Raw genomic sequence first — 21988 nt, 5'->3', positions numbered from 1 at the left:
CAAATCAATTAACACCATAACAAAGCAAAAACTCCTTGTCTTAAAACATGGCCGTTGTTTGATTTTATTTATAGATAACAATAAATGGTACAGTCTATTGTATAACAACGCAGGCTGTTGCATGAGAAGGTCCGTACCTTCGAATCTATTTAAACACAAAAATATAAATTGTATGAAATACAATTTAAATAAACATTTGAACAGTTGATCATTTGTACCGTAATAGCATTAGAATAGGCCTAGATAAAACACAGCACAGGGACAATAAAAAACATCAATAAACTGAAATTGACTTCAGAAATAATAAAACACATCAAATGTCCCCCAATAACCTCATAGATCCTTCTAAAATGTCTATATAAGCCTGTATCATTACAAAATATATACATTTCAACAAGACTGCGATGTCTCACTAGAACTCCAGCTCCCAGAATCCAAGCCTCCACGTACACATGTCCTGCGAGCAAACCGGACTAAACGTCACATTCATGCGTTTCCCCTGCTTGTGTGTCTGGGAGCGTAATCTTTTCCTTCCGAATACGTTTCTCTCCCGAGAAATATACCCATGACACAGTGGGTTTAATATCAGGAGGTGATCCCGGATTCCCCAGCCGTCCGAATCCAATATCTGGGTGAGGATATTGTTTTCTGTAAATGGTTTAGCTTTCGCTATCTAGCTGAAATAAGGTTTGCCAGTTGAGTGTTGGTCTAAAGCTAGGTACGGTGTGTGATCAGATCCAATGTTGTGCCTGAGACATGGTGTGGCTAAATGATGATGATGAAAGACATTTCAACTGATTGTGGCTCGACAGAAAGCTGTGACTGGCTTGTAAACGTTATAGTTATGACAGTAGGCAACGTTGGGGTTTGCGCATGAATTAAACTAACCTAGGTAACGTTAACTAGCGTGATGGCGCCCGAGGCCGGGCAGATGTGTGGTCGTTCTTTTTTTTCTGATAGTCAACATGTTTTTCAGGCACGCGTCCGGTAAAATAAAACACACTGAAAAAGATTCCATATCGAAAATACGTTTTTGTTGCTGTTGTTGTTATTAGCTAGCGAGCATGTTACTCTCAAACCATCCGCTAAGTGTTGTCCCAGCTGAGACGTTAGTAGTTGCTAACTAGCTAGCTACACAGCTAGTCGATTCTTATGGTCGCTGCAGTATCGAACTTTTTGGTTCAACCCGAGCAAGTTCACATATAAATGTAGTTCTAGATCTGTGTCATTGAAAGCAAGTCTAAGACGCGGTAGATCTGTTGTGTGCGCCATTTTCTACGCTTCTCCTTAAGTTTAGTTTTTGAGTCTTTTACTTTTGATTTTGTACACCAGCTGAAAATACTATATTTTTGGTTATTGAAAATATATTTCAGTGGTTAAGATGGTACACTGATTAGCTACACTGCTTGTTTTGTCGCAAACTGAAATTAGGCTTAGAATATTAGCTAAATATAAAAATAAAGGATCCATATTTATTTGGCCTTAATGGTATTAGCCCATACAAACGCACTGAATAACAGATTCACTACATGGAACAACAGGTAGACCACCCCCCCAAAAAATCAAAAGGAAGTTTGTTCTGAAGTGTCTGTCATACATACAATAAGTGTCTGTCATACATACAATATATATATATATATATATATATAAAATGCATGTATGACAGACACTTCAGAACAAACTTCCTTTAGATTTTTTTTTGTTGCCAAAGGGCACTTGTAAAAAAATAAATATATATATATAATACAAACATATTATATATATATATATATAAAGGATCCATATTGATTTGATTTTTATACATGTGCTCTTATTAAGTGCCCGTTGGCACTTAACAGTCTTATGCAAATTAGATTTCCACTGGGGTGTGGACATCGACCTTAGGGTGTTAACATAAAGCTAGGACAATAAACTGAAAATTAACCTACTCACATTGCCCTCTTACCAAAGTATTTTGCTTAGCTCATAATTTTAGGTGATTTTGTTCTGTTTGTTTGAAAACCACTGGTCAACAGTAATAACCTATGCATTATGATTCCTTCTATAAAAGTATCTGCCTGTCCCTGTTTTATTGTCGGCTGCTGTGTGTGCAAGCCACTCTTCACTCATATGACAATATGACCAGCATAAGACAATTGTTCAAAATGCAATTGTGGAAAAATAACGTTTTCAAAGCAGCTACTGATCTAGTTAGACAGCAGTCACAGCTTTCTGTGAGTATTTAATGTATATTGGTTCATGGCACCACTTTACAACCAGAGTAGGCTATGTAGTATCGTTTTGAAGTGCCCGTGAAGCAGAGCTCCATTTTCACTTAAGTAGCCTAGACCTAGCACTGGAAAGTTTTGTAGGGCATTACATTTACTGATCAATTAATCAATTAGTCTGCATGGCTATCTAGCAACAATGTCATATTTAGTTGGCATACCTGCTAAGTGTTTTGAGTTCACACTTCCTCAGGTGGTGAATAGGCTAATAATATAGCCTGGGCCTACGCACAAAGATGTCGGCAAATCCATCTCTGAAGAACCCAAAATAAATCTGATCATTCTGGATTCTATAGGTTGCACATCAAAATATCGATCTTGAATTACCTGCATATGTTAGATTAAATAACTTTTTTAAATCATAGGCAATTCCATCTCGGTTGTACTTGACACAAAAAAATCTACCCCTAATGGAAAGTAAGCATAATTGTCCATAAATGTTTAGCGTTGTATTTATCGTTATTGAGCAAAATAGTTTGATTTATTGTGATGTCTTTTTTGTCTATATCGCCCAGCTCTCAACGTAACAGCCCTAGTCACATACTAGTAGTGTTGTACTGTATACCAAAACTTCAGTATTTTTGCAATACTAAAACATGAAAAACTGATATAGAATTTGTGTTACTTTTGGTACATCTGTCAAATGTGTGTCATGAATCAAGCCTGTCTTTCAGCACAACCCACCCCATTATAGTGCACACTAGAGGTCAACCGATTAATTACGGCCGATTTTCAAGTTTTCATAACAATTGGTTATCAGCCTTTTTGGATGCCGATTACATTGCAATCCATGAGGAAACTGCGTGGCAGGCTGACCACCTGTTACGTGAGTGCAGCGTCAAAAGGACCTTGTGGCTGCAATGAGCCACGGTAAGTTGCTAGCTAGCATTAAACTTATCTTATAAAAAACAATCAATCTTCACATAATCACCAGTTAACTACACATGGTTGATGATATTACTAGGTTAACTAGCTTGTCCAGCTTTGCATGTAATCAATGTGGTGCCTGTTAATTTATCATCGAATCACAGCCTAATTCAACTTCGCCGAACGGGTGATGATTTAACAAAAGTGCATTTGCGAAAAAAGCACTTTCGATGCACAAATGCATCTAACCATAAACATCAATGCCTTTCTTAAAATCAATACACAGAAGTATATATATTTAAACCTGCATATTTAGTTAAAATAAATGCATGTTAGCAGGAACTTTGATCTTGGGAAATTGTCACTTCTCGTGCGTTCAGTGCAAGCAGAGTCAGGGTATATGTAACAGTTTGGGCCACCTGGCTCGTTGTGAACTGTTTCTTCCTAACAAAGACCATAATTAATTAGCCAGAATTTTACATAATTATGACATAACATTGAAGGTTGTGCAATGTAACAGCAATATTTAGACTTATGGTTGCCACCCGTTAAACGAAATACGTAATAGTTCCGTATTTCACTGAAAGAGTAAACGTTTTTTTCGAAATTATAGTTTCCGGATTTGACCATATTAATGGACCAAAGGCTCGTAATTCTGTGTGTTTATTATAATTAAGTCTATGATTTGATATTTGATAGAGCGGTCTGACTGAGTGGTGGTAGGCAGCAGCAGGCTCGTAGGCAGCAGCAGGCTCGTAGGCATTCATTCAAACAGCACTTTACTGCATTTGCGAGCAGCTGTTAGCCATGCGTGATGCACAGCACTGTTTATGACTTCAAGTCTATCAACTCCAGAGATTAGGCTGGCTATACTAAAGTGCCTATAAGAAGATCCAATAGTCAAAGGTATATGAAAAACAAATGGTATAGAGAGATAGTTGACACGTCATAATTCCTATAATAACTACAACCTAAAACTTCTTAACCTGGAATAATGAACCACCAGCTTTCATATGTTCTCATGTACTGAGCAAGGAACTTAAATGTTATCTTTTTTACATGGCACATGTTTTTGCATTATTTAAAACAAATTGAACATGTTTCATTATTTATTTGAGACTAAATTGATTTTATTTATGTATTATATTAATTTGAAATAAAAGGGTTTTTGTTCATTCAGTACTGTTGTAATTGTCATTATCACAAATATATATATAGAAATCGGCCGATTTAATCGGTATCAGCTTTTTTGGGTTGAAAAATCATAGTCGGTCAACCTCTAATGCACACCATGCCTGCTCTTACTCATTGCTAGCCTGCACTGGACTCCCCACTAATGGTGCACAGAAGTTAACACACTTGAAAAATGTGACATGGCATGTAGAATTTTTAAAACTGTTTTGCAAACAGTAAATTACTATGTCCATAGAGGCTAGAGCATTTTACATTGCAAAAGGTAACGGTAGCTTCTAGCTTTGTAGGCTAACATTCCTTGTTAAAGCTAACATAAATTCACTAACCTAGTACTTTGTTTGTTATAATATACAAACCATAACGCAAAAAATATTGCTGATTTCAAAGCTGATTGCCACCAAACACTTTATCCATTCACTTCGTCTCCCCCGCCTCACATCTCTCCCAGTCAAGATCATCTTTGCTCAGTTTGTGTGAATGACATCATGGGTCTTATATACAGCGTGCTCACTCTTATAAAAGAGATTACTTCGGCCTCCCGAGTGCCTTAGACCGCTGCAGCACATCATCGCAGTGCTTGATTCATCACTACAGACCCGGGTTCGATCCCAGACTGTGTCACAACCGGCTGTGACCCATAGGGCGGCGCACAATTGGCTCAGCATCGTTTGGTCGGGGGTCTTTACTTAGCTCATCGCGCTTTAGCGATTCCTTGTGGTAGCCTGCAGGCGCCCAGTCCAACTTCGGTCCAACTGACGGTGTTTCCTCTGACACATTGGTGCAGCTGGCTTCCGGGTTAAGCAGGCAGGTGTTAAGAAGCGCGGTTTGGTGGGTCATGTTTCAAGGGACACATGACTCGACCTTCGCCTCTCCCGAGCCCGTTGGGTAGTTGCAGCGATGAGACAATATCGTAATTGGATTGCAACTGGATGTCATGAAATTTATGAGAAAAAGGGGGTAAAAAAAGAAGCAATTACTTCTTCTATACAAATGTTGATCAATAAAATAAGTCCCAAATGGAAAAGAAACAGATTGTTTGTCATCCGAGCCCCGTGAAATCAGCTCAATAACTCAATGCATGCACACACTCCTATTGAATTTGCATGCACCTGTATTGTGAATTAGTGATGCACGCTATACTAAAACTTTGTTCCCCCCCCAAAAAAACCTGTTTCTACTAGAATTTCTGTTGTGTTCGGTACTTCAGTCAAATGTGTCTTGCCCTTTATAGCGCGAAGAGCAAAGTGCCTGATCCACTTACTAATTCATTGCTAGAGTTGTCTGGGCTGCATTGTTAGCGTCCCACTCATGCTGCACAGAAGTTAACACACTTTTTACATGCAACACGGCATGTAAAAATGTTGAAACTGTTTGCACAACAATGTCGATAGTCCAGAACACTTTACAATGCAAGACGGTACCGGTAGCTTCCAGCTTTAATTTTAGGGCTAACTTTCCCTGCAAGCTTACAGCTGACTTCACTACCCTAGTACTTTTTTGGTGATAATATGCAAAATACTCTGATTTTCAAAGCTGATTGCCACAAAAAACATTATTAATTCACATCGTCTCCCTCGCCACCAAAAACAAATTTGCTTCTTTTTCTATACCGCCACATTCTGCCTCATGAATGATGTCATTACCTTCTTAAAGACACAGCGCACACTTTTATAATAGATTGCTTCTTCAATGCAAATGTTGTTGATCAGTGCAATTTAAAGTACATGATCTCTTAACAGTTGCCACAATAAACTAAGTCCTAAATGGAAGGGATTGTTTGTCATCTGTAGCCCCATGAAATCAGCTAAAACAAGCTCAGTAACTCAATGCATGCACACATTCCTATTGAATAATATTCCTTTACCTGTTTTGTGATTAGACCTAGGCTACATTTACCCAGTTTATCAATAGAGATTTACCATTTAAATAAATTACCATTATGTTGTTTTGTAGGTAGATTGTTTTTACCAAAGTCAAATTGATTCATTAATGCATACATGGCAGTCTCTAAAAAATGGACATCACATAATGATATTGAACAAAAAAAATGCTCACCTATTGAACAGAGCAGTAGCTGATTTTATCTGTCTGGATCAAGCTCCATTCTGAGACTGGCTAATACGCCTTTGTTTTGTCGTAGTATCTTTTTGGTATCGAGTATTGTGATACTAAATCTGGTATTGAAGTAGAAATTACTTAAAAAATAACACTGACAACACTATGAGCTCCACCAAGTTTCTGCCATATTGCTCTCACATATCCAGTCCTCTCAGATATGTGAAGGGAAGTGACTTGAACATCTGCTCTGTGAGGGCAGAGGGAAGGGAACACGTTGAATGAGACACAGCCCAAGCTTCATTTATCAGGGCTTCAGCAGTGTTGTCAACCTAGGCTGCAGTGTTTTGTGTCAGGTCCGTTTAGGCTGCAGCACAGCAGCCAGGCAGTTCTCTAACCTAAGCGCTCTGCATTGATTTCTGTAGCCTACTAATGCAGTCCTGTGGTCACAGCCTCTGGCCCTGTGTATCACTACAGTGATGAGATTATGATGACCTGGATGGAAATCATCATGTGACCTTGGCTTGAGTCCTCGAATGTGCCACTGTTACTGATGCACAAAACAAAGTAAAGCTGGTCTAATGTCATGGATGAAGGATGAGCCCTCGCTTAAATGTTGTATAGAGACTTTTTGAGGCAATATTTGTGGTGTTATTGGAAGTGGTGTGGGCAGCCATAGATGAGAAGATGTCAGAATAATTGTCTTAGTCTATAAGGAGGAATAAATCACCCACATAGTTTTATTATAATAAGCAGGGAACTGTACTAGATAGAATAGGCTTTTAGTGTATTAGAAGCAGTGCGTACATTATTCTGCTGTGTGTCTATCACCCAGCTTTATGGTTTAAAGCTGCCTGAGAATCCAACGATTTAGTCCAGTATGGGAATATATTAGAGCTGGGTGATATAGACAAAAATCCATATTGTGATAAATTGATGCGCTAACGATGCATAGAACGATACGTTTCTAACAATAATGTGCACCACAGTTGGAACCGTTTCAGGGAACAGATACAGAAAATACCTAAATTGTTCATGGAACAGAATCAGAACCGGGAACAAAAGTGATCTATACTATACCGGTGCAGAACCGTTGTTTTAAAATTCATGGGAACTGGTTAATAACGCTATTTTACATTCCAGGCATGTTCTTTCACTCACACAAAAAAGCGCCTATGCAAAGCCCTCCCCTGTCAATCAGAAACCTCATCCAGTGTGTAGGCTACCTGCCCCTCCCCCTCCAAAGCTAAACTGTAGCTTACTACATTTACATTTAAGTCATTTAGCAGACGCTCTTATCCAGAGCGACTTACAAATTGGTGCGTTCACCTTAAGACATCCAGTGGAACAGCCACTTTACAATAGTGCATCTAAATCTTTTAAGGGGGGAGGGGGTGAGAAGGATTACTTTATCCTATCCTAGGTATTCCTGAAAGAGGTGGGGTTTCAGGTGTCTCCGGAAGGTGGTGATTGACTCCGCTGTCCTGGCGTCGTGAGGGAGTTTGTTCCACCATTGGGGGGCCAGAGCAGCGAACAGTTTTGACTGGGCTGCGCGGGAACTGTACTTCCTCAGTGGTAGGGAGGCGAGCAGGCCAGAGGTGGATGAACGCAGTGCCCTTGTTTGGGTGTAGGGCCTGATCAGAGCCTGGAGGTACTGAGGTGACAAGTGTGATTCAGAAGATGGGTAGAGAGATTTTTAATTAGAGAAGTATGGATGAACTTTTTCAATGATAGTTACAAATACTATAGTTATCACATTTCAGATTGGATTAACTACAAAAAGGTAACACGTGTTTTTAATTCTAGTGCCGCTCTGCACACACAAGCTTGTTAGCTAGCTATCTATCTCTGGTCCAACGTTAAGCCGACTCTGACGTTCAAAGACATTCAAAGTTCCTCCATAGAAGCTGTTCCTCTGTAGGTATAATTCTGTGGGCCTAATTCAGATAATGCTTGTCATCACAAGATGCCCAGTTCTTCAAGCCAAGTCTTCTCCTCCACCCTCTTTCTCTTTCTCTCTCCACCTTCAAAATTTCAGTTGCATCTTCTGTTTCCGTTACGCATGTAAACAACTCACTGATCTATAGCTTGCCTGCTCCATAACAAGCTGCTCTATCTGCACTGCATGATTGGTGTAATTTAATGTTGAGCTAAACGTACAAAAAACAGGAACAGAAAATTACAAAATATACCAGTACTTTTGGCGTTCGGATCCCGTTCAGAACTTTATTTTGCTGGTCGGAACATTGGAACGGAACCACATTTTGTTCTGTTCAGAACGAAACGGTTGGAAAATGGTTTAGGTTCCAACCCCTGCTTTAAGTAAGGACATTCTCCTACCAATGTTTGTCTATGGAGATGCATGGCTATGTGCTCGATTTTTATAAACCTGTCATCAACAGTTGTGGCTGAAATAGCCAAATCCACTAATTGGGGTGTCAACATACAGTACCAGTCAAAGTTTGGACATCTACTCATTCCAGGGTTTTTCTTTATTTTTACTATTTTCTACATTCTAGAATAATAGTGAAGACCTCAAACTATGGAATCATGTAGTAACCAAAAGTGTTAAACAAATCAATATATATTTTAGATTCTTCAAAGTAGCCACCCTTTGCCTTAATGACAACGTTGCACACTCTTTGCGTTCTCTCAACCAACTTCATGAGGAATGCTTTTCCAACAGCCTTGAAGGAGTTCCCACATACGCTGAGCACTTGTTAGCTGCATTTACTTCACTCTGAGGTACAACTCATCCCAAACCATCACAATTGGGTTGAGGTCGGGTGATTGTAGAGGACAGGTCTTCCAATGCAGCACTCCATCACTCTCCTTGGTTAAATAGCCCTTCCACAGCCTGGAGGTGTGTTTTGGTTCATTGTCCTGTTGGAAAAACAAATGATAGTCCCACTAAGTGCAAACCAGATTGGACGGCGCATCGCTGCAGAATGCTGTGGTAGCCATGCTTGTTAAGTGTGCCTTGAATTCTAAATAAATCACTGACAGTGTCACCGGCAAAGCACCCCCACACCATCCCACCACCACCACCTCCGTGTTTCACAGTGGGAGCCACACATTTGTGCGTCTCACAAAGACACGATAGTTGGAACAGAAAATCTAAAATTTGGACTCACCAGACCACAGGACAGATTTCCACCGGTCTAATGATCATTGCTCGTGTTTCTTGGCCCAAGCAAGTCTGCTTCTTATTGGTGTCATTTTAGTAGCCAACAGCATACCACCCTGCTTACCACTGCTGGCTTGCTTCTTAATAATTTTGCACGCCCAATTTTTCAGTTTTTGATTTGTTAAAAAAGTTTGAAATATCCAATAAATGTCGTTCCACTTCATGATTGTGTCCCACTTGTTGTTGATTCTTCACAAAAAAATACAGTTTTATATATTTGTTTGAAGCCTGAAATGTGGCAAAAGGTCGCAAAGTTCAAGGGGGGCGAATACTTTCGCAAGGCACTGTATATATATATATATATATATATATATATGATTTTTGTTATGTTTACAAGCCTACTTGTGACATAGGCCTAAATAATTTCGGCCATAATGTCCATTTGCCTTTCGATGAGTATTTATTCTTATGTGGCGCTTGAATGAACTGCCAATCATATGCTCAAATTCAAATAGCATGACATTAACACTGCAACAGAGTAGGTAAATGTTGAACTGGCCCTGTCGAGATCCACTGGCCCGACACGTTTTTACTGGCCAGCGCTAGTGTTGGAATCTGCACGTGAAAGAAAATAAACAAATGTGCCATAAAACAATGGCCTAAATGGATTTCGACTTATTGTTTCCACATTATATGTGGGAAGCAAATTCACTCACATTATGGGACATACAAATTCATGCTCTCTTCCTGCGTGTAGAGGAATTTGACTGCAACCACAGCACACACAACACACACACACCCAGGTACCGAGAGGCGGGACCGACCAGCGCACTGTCAAACCAGCAGTGTTCCCCGTCATCGCTCACTTTGTGACTGACACACTTCTGTCCTATCAGTAGATCACTAGAAGATGCATAATGTTCATTCTAGCGGGAGAAGGCTTGACAGACTTTATTCTGGCTAGCGAATTGAAAAGTAGCCAAGTTAATTTAAGTGGGAAAGTGTCTGGCTGAAAATGAGTCTAATCGGCTGCATAGCCGACAGCCGGCGCTAGTTGAAAACAAGAAATATAATTTCATCCTACCTGCAGCAGCAGGGTGTGCGTGCGTTTCTGAATAGAGTGCTTCTAGGAAGCATTCTTAAAGATGCAATATGTATCTTTTTGGGCGACCTGACCAAATTCACATAAATGTGATTTATTGATCTTTCATTCTTGTTGAAAGCAAGTCTAAGAAGTGGTAAATGTGTTTATAAACTCAGCAAAAAAAGAAACGTGCTCTCACTGACAACTGCGTTTATTTTCAGCAAACTTAACGTGTAAATATTTACATAAGATTCAACAACTGAGACATAAACTGAACAAGTTCCACAGACATGGGACTAACAGAATTTGAATAATGTGTCCCTGAACAAAGGGGGGTCAAAATCAAAAGTAACAGTCAGTATCTGGTGTGGCCACCAGCTGCATTAAGTACTGCAGTGCATCTCCTCCTCATGGACTGCACCAGATTTGCCAGTTCTTGCTGTGAGATGTTACCCCACTCTTCCACCAAGCACCTGCAAGTTCCCGGACATTTCTGAGGGGAATGTCCCTAGCCCACCCTCCGATCCAACAGGTCCCAGACCTGCTCAATGGGATTGAGATCTGGGCTCTTCGCTGGCCATGGCAGAACACTGACATTCCTGTCTTGCAGGAAATCACGCACAGAACGAGCAGTATGGCTGGTGGCATTGTCATGCTGGCATTTTCATGTCAGGATGAGCCTGCAGGAAGGGTACCACATTAGGGAGCCGACCACATTATCTACCAAGAGAATTCTCTTCGATTATAATCACAGCGGTGTATATTCCCCCCCAAGCAGACACCTCAACGTCCCTGAAAGAACTTCATTGGACTCTATGTAAACTGGAAACCACATATGCTGAGGCTGCATTTATTGTAGCTGGGAATTTTAACAACACTAATCTGAAAACAAGGCTCCCTAAATTTGATCAGCATATCAAGTGGACTGGCCAATATCCAGCAACTTTGCACAGCTATTGAAGAGTGGGACAACATTCCACAGGCTGCAATCAACAGCCTGATCAACTCTATGCGAAGATGTGTCACGCTGCATAAGGCAAATTGTGGTCACACCACTGATTCATGCCCTTACTTTTTTTTAAAGGTATCTGTGACCAACAGATTTATGTATTCCTATTCATTTGAAATCCATAGATTAGGGCCTAATGAATTTATTTCTATTGACTGATTTCCTTATATGTAACTCTAAAATCTTTGTTGCATGTTTATATTTTTAAGTGTAATTAGGGTCACCGGGACACTGACCAACGCTTTGGTTCTTATTAGGGCTGGGAATTGCCAGGGACCTCACGATACAATATTATCACGATACAATATTATCTCGATACTTCGGTGCCGATACGATATGTATTGCGATTCTTAAGATTCTATATGCCCCTCAAACTCAACTCTGGACCTCGAAGCCAGTTCCACTGCTTCCCCCCCCCATTATTTTCTTAAACGGGCACTATTTAGACCTGTGTGACCAGGTGAGTGTAATTAATTCAGGTATAACAGAAAACCAGCCGGCTCTGGACCTCGTAGGGTAAGAGTTGAGTGCCTCTGCTGTATGCATTGTGATTCGATACTGTGATGTTCCAAAAAAAACAATGCTCTCCATATTTCTGCTGCAGATGGACAAGACAGAGCCATGACAAAACATGTTTTGATCAGTCATGGAAAGAAAAGTGCGGAAAAATAAATTGGCTCCCTATTTAAAAAGATGGAGAACAAGCTATGAAGGAAAAATACTGGCGTTTTAGTGCATGTACAGCTGTCCAGCGCCAAAATTATATTGCGATATTGTCAATACAATAAGATATTTCATCCAAAATAATATCCCTATATTTAACTATACACCCCCTCCCATCACTAGCGAATACTGCGCTAACGGACTCCTGGTCAGACCATTGTGTCACAGATCTCCCTCGCTGTGGACCACGTGAGTCGCATCAGCCAGTCTACTTTTAATGTGGTCAACTGGTGAATGTGTAGCCATCAGTGGAGTTAGCATTAGCCTCACTAGCTAGGCTAATCAGGCCCCAGATTAGTGGATCATATCTACACACAGCGAGATTAAAACCAATAGGTATAGCAGCAATAGAATGAGGATCAGAGCATTAGTACGTCATATTACAGGAACAAGAAGCGTTAATCAGTCTGTGTAGTAGGCTAATGTCCGTTGTAAAGAACAAAATGAGTCTGCATTTACCCCCCTTTAATTGGTTGAGAGTAGCTTACATACACAGGCCTACTACTATACCACTATTCAGGCTGCTCTGCTGCAATAGTAAATCCACTTGCGTGGCATGCCCAGTGCTCAGGCAGAGCGGTGGTGTAAAGAAGCTTAGCAGAAGGCCTTAGTCATGTGACCACCAACAGCCACTTCACTGTCAGATAAAACACAGGGAAGGAGAGGTAGAGTTGGGAAGAGGAGAGAAATAAATATATTTAGTTAGAATTTTTATTTAATTAGGCAAGTCAGTTAATAACAAATTCTTCATTATAATGACGATAATACCAAAAGGCGAAAGACTTCCTGCGGGGACGGGGGCTGGGATTAAAAAGAAGAAAAAAACAATTTAAATATAGGACAAAACACAGATCACGACAAGAGAGACGACACAGGCAGGGTGAAAGGCATAGAGCTCGCTATCTTGTAGTCCTAAAAAACTGAAATTATTGCCTTTGGTTCGTTCAGCCATTCCTATGGGGGAAATGAATAGGGAAAATAAGGTCTGAGGCTTTATAGGAGATCTTTAAACGTTTTGTTCTTTTTTTTATTTTTTTATTTCACCTTTATTTAACCAGGTAGGCTAGTTGAGAACAAGTTCTCATTTGCAACTGCGACCTGGCCAAGATAAAGCATAGCAGTGTGAACAGACAACACAGAGTTACACATGGAGTAAACAATTAACAAGTCAATAACACAATAGGAAGAAAAAGAAGAAAAAAAAGAAGGGGAGTTTATATACATTGAGATAATATCAGTGTGTTAACACGACCTGTATGAATATGAGGTCTTTATGTGCTTGTTTGGATTACATAAATGCTTCCCAATTCACAAAAAGTGATGTTAGCTGTTGAAGATTTTCATAGAACAAAACGTGTAAGATCTGCTAAGCCTGTGTTTACTACATACCTTAATTTGGGTGTTTGATATCCCCATAGGCTTTGGCCAACGAGCCATGGCTGAGTTAGTGCCTGGTAAAACCCCTGCAGAGAGACAAAGCTGTCCTGTTTCATAACTGACTATGTCTGGCTCTGGTCTGGGGACAAGGTTAGGAGGTGAGACAGACCGACTGTGACTAGACTGTGGTTCTGCTGCCTGCTGGGCCTGGGCGTAGCAGTAGGACTGAAGGCCAATTCTGTCTGGGATGTAAACACACTATGCCTCCCCTGCTGATGGAGTGGTGTTATTACTGCTCTGCCCTGAATGGGAGTGGTTTGGATTTTGCGTTCAGTCTTCTGAGAGGTCTGACAGTGTCTATTTGACATTTTCTTAATGGATGTTTTAGAATGAGCTTTTCTTGAATGAAAATGATTGAACTATCCGTCTGAATGACACACTTATAGCTTCTTGACTCAACATGGTGGTTTTAAGTGGATATGCTGCAGTCATGTTTTTGTTTTGATCTCTCTACTAACCAGCCATTTCTCCTGCACCTCTCTGCAGGTCCTCTCCTCCCTCCCTCCCCCGCCGGCGGGCAGGCAGCAGGTTGCCATGGAAAACTCGTCGGTGGCGTCCGCGTCCTCAGAGGCGGGCAGCACGCGCTCACAGGAGATTGAGGAGCTGGAGCGCTTCATCGACAGCTACGTGCTGGAGTACCAGGTGCAAGGCCTTCTGGGAGACAAAAACGAGACGTACCTGGACGGAGACAACAAACCCCAGTCCCACATTTCACAGGTTAGCTAAGGCTAATGCTAAACGGGACCAGAGTGGCAACATTGATGCTGATACAAGTAGTCTAGGCTTGATACCAACATTTTGACAAACGATACAATATCAGACGAAGTAGCACGATACCAAATAGTATCGCGATACCATGGTGGGAAAAAATCAGTGGCCGAGCATCCTCCGTCCTTCGCTCCGTCCCCCGTTCTCCAAAAACCTGTCACTGAAATTCACACTTCTACTTAATACAACACATTACATTTAACTTCACACTGTTCAGTGTATAGTAGAATACTGCATAGAACGGCTGATTTGCTCATATTGGTTGGCGGAATGGTAGGAAGGAATATTCATCAGTGTAGGCTAGAGGTCGACCGATTTATTATTTTTCAACGCCGATACCGATTTATTGGAGGACCCCAAAACAAAAGCCGCTACCGATTTAATCGGCCGATTTATAAGTAAAAAAAAAAAATGTTGTAATAATGACAATTACAACAATACTGAATGAACACTTATTGTAACTTAATATAATACATCAATAAAATCAATTTAGCCTCAAATAAAATGAAACATGTTCAATTTGGTTTAAATAATGCAAAAACAGTGTTGGAGGAGAAAGTAAAAGTGCAATATTTGCCATGGAAGAAAGCTAACGTTCCTTGCTCAGAACTTGATAACATATGAAAGCTGGTGGTTCCTTTTAACAGGAGTCTTCAATATTCCCAGGTAAGGCGTTTTAGGTTGTAGTTATTATAGGAATTATAGGACAATTTCTCTCTACAATTTGTATTTCATATACCTTTGACTATTGGATGTTCTTATAGGCACTTTAGTATTGCCAGTGTAACAGTATAGCTTCTGTCCCTCTCCTCGCCCCTACCTGGGCTCGAACCAGGAACACATCGACAATAGCCGAAGCAGCGTTACCCATCGCTCCACAAAAGCCGCGTTTCTTGCAGAGCAAGGGGAACAACTACTCCCAAGTCTCAGAGCGAGTGACATTTGAAACGCTATTAGCGAGCATCCCGCTAACTATATAGCCATTTCACATCGGTTACATCAGCCTAATCTCCGGAGTTGATAGGCTTGAAATCATAAACGGTTCAATGCTTGAAGCACAGCAACGAGCTGCTGGCAAAATGCACGAAAGTGCTGTTTGAATGAATGCTTACGAGCCTGCTGGTGCCTACCATCGCTCAGTCAGACTGCTCTATCAAATCATAGACTTAATTATAACATAATAACACACAGAAATACAAGCCGTAGGTCATTAATATGGTCGAATCTGGAAACTATCATCTCGAAAACAAGACGTTTATTCCTTTCCGTATTTTATCTATCGGGTGGCATCCATAAATCTAAATATTCCTGTTACATTGCACAACCTTCAATGTTATGTCATAATTACGTAAAATTCTGGCAAATTAGGCGGCCCAAACTGTTGCATATACACTGACTCTGCGTGCAATGAACGCAAGAGAATTGACACAATTTCACCTGGTTAATATTACCTGCTAACCTGGATTTCTTTTAGCAAAATATGCATGTTTAAAAATATATAGTTCTGTGTATTGATTTTAAGAAAGGCATTGATGTTTATGGTTAGGTACAGTCGTGCAACGATTGTGCTTTTTTCGCAAATACGCTTTTGTTAGATCATCCCACGTTTGGCTAAGTTGGCTGTCTTTGTTAGGAAGAAATAGTCTTCACAGAGTTCGCAACGAGCAGGCAATATGAATTAAATATGCAGGTTTAAAAATATATACTTGTGTATTGATTTTAAGAAAGGCATTGATGTTTATGGTTAGATACACATTGGAGCAAGACAGTCCTTTTTTGCGAAAACGCACCGCATCGATTATATGGTTGATGAAATTAGTAGTTTATCTAGCGTGTCCTGCGTTGCGCAGGACACGCTAGATAAACTACTAATTTCATCAACCATGTGTAGTTAACTAGTGATTATGATTGATTGATTGTTTTTATAAGATAAGTTTAATGCTAGCTAGCAACTTACCTTGCATTCGCGTAACAGGCAGTCTCCTTGTGGAGTGCAATGTAATCAGGCGGTTAGAGCGTTGGACTAGTTAACTGTAAGGTTGCAAGATTGAATCCCCGAGCTGACAAGGTAAAAATCTGTAATTCTGCCCCTGAACAAGGCAGTTAACCCAAACAATTTAAGAAGCACCAGAAATAAATGGATTTTTGATTTAGTTTAGGCTTGTATTAGACCTATATGAAACCTACCATTTTGAAGCACATCTTATGAGTATCAAACCCTTTTCCTTTTTGCCTGTGCCTAAACCTACTGTAAAGTTACTAGGTTGTTAGCTAGCTAGGTAACATGACTGCACATCGTTGTTTGTTAATAAACCAATAATTAGCGATGCAGGATTAGTTTTAAATAATTGATTAAATTGTTTTTTATTTCCCTTAATCAATCTACACACAATACACCATAATGACAAAGAAAAACATGTTTTTTGAAATTTTGCACATTTATAAAAAATAAAAAACTGAAATATCACATTTACTCAGTATTCAGACCCTTTACTCAGTACTTAGTTGAAGCACCTTTGGCAGTGATTACAGCCTTGAGTCTTCTTGGGTGTGACGCTACAAGCTTGGCACACCTGTATTTGGGGAGTTTCTCCCATTCCTCTCTGCAAATCCTCTCAAGCTCTGTCAGGTTGGATGGGGAGCATTGCTTCACAGGTATTTTCAGGTCTCTCCAGAGATGTTAGATCGTGTTCAAGTCTGGGCTCGGGCTGTGCTGCTCAAGGACATTCAGAGACTTGTCCCAAAGCCACTCCTGAGTTGTCTTGGTTGTGTGCTAAGGCTTATTGTCCTGTTGGAAGGTTAACCTTGCCCCAGTCTGAGGTCCTAAGTGCTCTGGAACAGGTTTTCATCAAGGATCTCTGTACTTTGCTCCGTTCATCTTTGCCTTGAACGGAGAAAAAAAAACATCCCCACAGCATGATGCTGCCTCACCGTAGTGATGATGCCAGATTTCCTCCAGACGTGACACTTGGCATTCAGACCTGAGAGTTCACTCTTGGTTTCATCAGACCAGATAATCTTGTTTCTCATAGTCTGAGGGTCTTTAGGTGCCTTTTGGGAAACTCCAAGTGGGCTGTCATGTGCCTTTTACTGAGGAGTGTCTTCCGTCTGGCCACTCTACCCTAAAGGCCTGATTTGGTGGAGTGCAGCAGAGATGGTTGTCCTTCTGGAAGGTTCTCCCATGTCCACAGAGGACCTCTAGAGCTCTGTCAGAGTGACCATCGGGTTCTTTTTTTCTTTCTTTTGTGTGTGTGTGTGAATTTTTACCCCCTTTTTTCCCCTAATTTCGTGGTATCCAATTGTTAGTAGCTACTATCTTGTCTCATCGCTACAACTCCCGTACGGGCTCGGGAGAGACGAAGGTCGAAAGTCATGCGTCCTCCGATACACAACCCAACCAAGCCGCACTGCTTCTTAACACAGCTCGCATCCAACCTGGAAGCCAGCCGCACCAATGTGTCGGAGGAAACACCATGCACCTGGCGACCTTGGTTAGCGTGCACTGAGCCACAGGAGTCGCTGGTGCGCGATGAGACAAGGATATCCCTACCTGCCAAACCCTCCCTAACCCGGACGACGCTATACCAATTGTGCGTCGCCCCACGGACCTCCCGGTCGCGGCCGGTTGCGACAGAGCCTGGGCGCGAACCCAGAGTCTCTGGTGGCACAGCGCCCTTAACCACTGCGCCACCCGGGAGGCCGACCATCGGGTTCTTGGTCACCTCCCTGACCATGTTCCTTCTCCCCCGATGGCTGAGTTTGGCCAGGTTGCCAGATCTAGGAAGAGTCTTGGTGGTTCCAAACTACTTCAATTTTAAGAATGATGAAGGCCACTGTGTTGTTGGGGACCTTTTTTTTACCCTTCCCCAGATCTGTGCCTCGACACAATCATGTCTCTGAGCTCTTCGGACAATTCCTTTGACCGCATGGCTTGGTTTTTGCTCTGACATGCACTTTCAACTGTGGGACTTTATATAGACGTGTGTCTTTCCAAATCATGTCCAATCAATTGAATTTACCACAGTTTGACTCCAATCAAGTTGTAGAAACATCTCAAGGATGATCAATGGAAACAGGATGCACCTGAGCTCAATTTCGAGTCTCTTAGCAAAGGGTCTGAACACCTATGTAAATAAGATATTTCTGTTTTTTATTTTTAATACGTTTGCAAAATTTTCTAAACCTGTTTTTGCTTTGTCATTATGGGGTATTGTGTGTAGATTGATTTATTTTGTAATTAAGTTGGAATAAGGCTGTAACGTGACTGTGGAAAAAGTCAAGGGGTGTGAATACTTTCCGAAGGCACTGTAACTCTAAAACCAATACTTGGTGGCTCTTGTACGTGCACAGAAAACAGGCTAGTTTACCTCTTGGGATGCATTGCCAGCTGAGCAACATTCACAAAATAGCCAAGCAAAAATTAGGGGACAACGTTGACCAGCTGGCAGAGGGTGGAGAAGGAGAGATTTGTAAACGTCTTTCTTTCCATCATCATCACAAAAATAGTGTTGAGTAATTGTCATTCCAATTTTTCCCGTCTCTCTCCCTCCCTCTGACCTAGTGGACAGAGGACTGCAATGACAAGAAAGACGGGAGTTGGTCACCCTCGTGGGGGAGGGGCTCCAACAAACCAGTGAGTGTTTGGACTGTGTATGATGTGTCTGAATTCTGGAGGAAATGCTGGCTGGCTGAAGGTCTACACACAACACACAGCTGTGCTGAACCTCCATGTACGATCATTGATGAGAGGGGAAACAAGATCTCAATGATAGCCAAGGTTACTAACATATGGCTCCAGTCAGACATGCATACATACTGCACATTACTGCTGTTTCATTGGGTGTCTACTTCTTTGGTCATATAGCAAATGCCCTTAGGACACAACCGTCATAAATAAGCAAGCTCCATGCTAAAAGAGACTAGATGCATTTTGAATTCAACTTATTTAATCTCTGATGTTCGAGGCTCTGCTGAAGTGTAGGATGGATGAAGACAAGTGTTCGTCACTTGCAAAATGTAGGCGTAAGTGAGTTTCCACCGGGCACGCTGGCAGCAGGGCTGATAACATATCCAGACTGGCTGATCATAAATTGAGACCTCTCTCACTAATCCTCATCCTATTTGCATGGGCTTTATGGTGCATAGCGAACTACCCTGGAATATCACGGTACCATTTAAGTCATTTACATTTAAGTCATTTAGCAGACGCTCTTATCCAGAGCGACTTACAAATTGGTGCGTTCACCTTAAGACATCCAGTGGAACAGCCACTTTACAATAGTGCATCTAAATCTTTTAAGGGGGGTGAGAAGGATTACTTTATCCTATCCTAGGTATTCCTACCAGTACCAGTAGGTGTTGTTCTGTCAGTGGTGGAATATAGGGGGTTGTAGCCCGGTTGTATAGCTGAGAACAGGGGCGTGTTCAGTTATGTTTCTGAATGCTGACGTCATAGCCAGGGTTCTTCTAGTCCGGTGGATGGGGTTTCCCCCATGTGCCGCCTCCGGCTTTGTGTTTGTCTGTGCCTGTTGGCAACGACGACGTGGCAGAGTGTACTTGCCCGTGTCTGCTTGCACAGGGTGCAGGGAGACACACACGTCTCTGGCTCTCTCTGTCTCCTCCTGTTTCAACCAATGATGTGTGGTAGAGGTCGACCGACTGATTTTTTTCAACGCCGATGCCGATTATTGGGGGACCCAAAAAAAAACGATACCGATTAATCAGACTATTTTTGTTATTTTTTATATTTTTGTGATAATGACAATTACAACAATACTGAATGATCAATGAACACTTTTATTTTAACTTAATATAATACATCAATAAAATCAATTTAGTCTCAAATAAATAATGAATGTTCAATTTGGTTTAAGTAATGCAAAAACAGTGTTGGAGAAGAAAGTAAAAGTGCAATATGTGTCATGTTAAAAAGCTAACGTTTAAGTTCCTTGCTCAGAACATGAGAACATATGAAAGCTGGTGGTACCTTTTTAACATGAGTCTTCAATATTCCCAGGTAAGAAGTTTTAGGTTGTAGTTTTTATAGGACTATTTCTCTCTATACCATTTGTATTTCATATACCTTTGACTATTGGATGTTCTAATAGGTACTTTAGTATTGTCAGCCAAATCTCGGGAGTTGACAGACTGCTTTATCAATCATAGACTTAATTATAATATAATAACACAGAAATACGAGCCTTAGGTCATTAATAATAATGGGTGGCATCCGTAAATCTAAATATTGCTGTTACATTGCACAACCTTCAATGTTATGTCATAATTATGTAATATCCTGGCAAATTAGTTCGCAACGAACCAGGCGGCCCAAACTGTTGCATATACCCTGACTCAATGTGCAATGAATGAAGAGAAGTCACACAATTTCTGTAGTTAATATTGCCTGCTAACATTAATTTCTTTTAACTTAATATGCAGGTTTAAAAAAAGATACTTCTGTGTATTGATTTTAAGAAAGGCATTGATGTTTATGATTAGGTAGAATCGTGCAACGATTGTGCTTTTCTCGTAAAAGCGCTTTTGTTAAATCATCCCCCGTTTCTTTGTGTCTTTTTTAGGGAGAAATGGTCTTCCCCCAGTTCGCAACGAGCCAGGCGGCCCAAACTGCTGCATACTGTAGCACAGAACGCAAGAGAAGTGACACAATTTCCCTAGTTAAAAGAAATTCATGTTAGCAGGCAATATTAACTACATATGCAGGTTAAAAAATATACACTTGTGTATTGATTTTAAGAAAGGTGTTGATGTTTATAGTTAGGTACACATTGGTGCAACGACTCGTGCTTTTTTCGTGAATGCGCTTGCTAAATCACCAGTTTGGCGAAGTAGGCTGTGATTCAATGATAAATTAACAGGCACCGCATCGATTATATGCACCGCAGGACAAGCTAGTTAACCTAGTAATATCATCAACCATGTGTAGTTAACTAGTGATTAAGTGAAGATTGATTGTTTTTTAAAAGATAAGTTTAATGCTAGCTAGCACCTTACCTTGGCTCCTTACTGCACTCGCATAACAGGTAGTCAGCCTGCCACGCAGTCTCCTCGTGGAGTGCAATGTAATCGGCCATAATCGATGTCCAAAATGCAGATTACCAATTGTTATGAAAACTTGAAATCGCCCCTAATTAATCGGCCATTCCGATTAACCGGTCGACCTCTGTGTGGTAGTGTTCCATTGCCCAGGGTAAGCCCTTTAAAAAAATAAAAATTGTTTTTTGTTTATGATATGTGAAGCGATAGGCCTAACAGGAGAAACAACAGGAGTAGGCCTAACAGGAGAAACATCACTCAACTGACACATTCCTCTTACTAGAAACACAATTAAATGGGATTTGCAATGCAAATCTTTATTTATATGAAACAAATGTTTACCTTTGTTTCTCTGTGAATAATAATAATAATATTGAGAGTTGGGGGGGAACCCAGAACAGAAT

General features: G+C 40.8%; 1 protein-coding gene across 7 annotated transcripts in view; it reads left to right on the top strand.

The window, feature by feature from the left end:
• Positions 1 to 476: 476 nt before the first annotated feature.
• Positions 477 to 21988, top strand: part of LOC115127665 (CBP80/20-dependent translation initiation factor) — a 131990-nt gene continuing 110478 nt past the window's right edge. For 5 of the 7 annotated variants that reach the window (XM_029657303.2, XM_029657288.2, XM_029657296.2 and 2 more), the window contains exons 1-3: positions 477 to 632; positions 14250 to 14480; positions 19093 to 19164. In XM_029657303.2, coding sequence (XP_029513163.1) covers positions 14298 to 14480; positions 19093 to 19164 — 255 coding nt within the window. In that variant the 5' untranslated portion in view covers positions 477 to 632; positions 14250 to 14297. The remainder of the gene's footprint in view (positions 633 to 14249; positions 14481 to 19092; positions 19165 to 21988) is intronic. The other 2 variants (XM_029657323.2, XM_029657308.2) reach the window with 1 other exon arrangement.

The sequence above is a fragment of the Oncorhynchus nerka genome, linkage group LG4, assembly GCF_034236695.1.
Source record: "Oncorhynchus nerka isolate Pitt River linkage group LG4, Oner_Uvic_2.0, whole genome shotgun sequence".
Taxonomy (NCBI): Eukaryota; Metazoa; Chordata; class Actinopteri; order Salmoniformes; family Salmonidae; genus Oncorhynchus; species Oncorhynchus nerka.
Note: the sequence above shows the minus strand (reverse complement) of the source record. Positions and strands in the feature narration are given on the sequence as shown.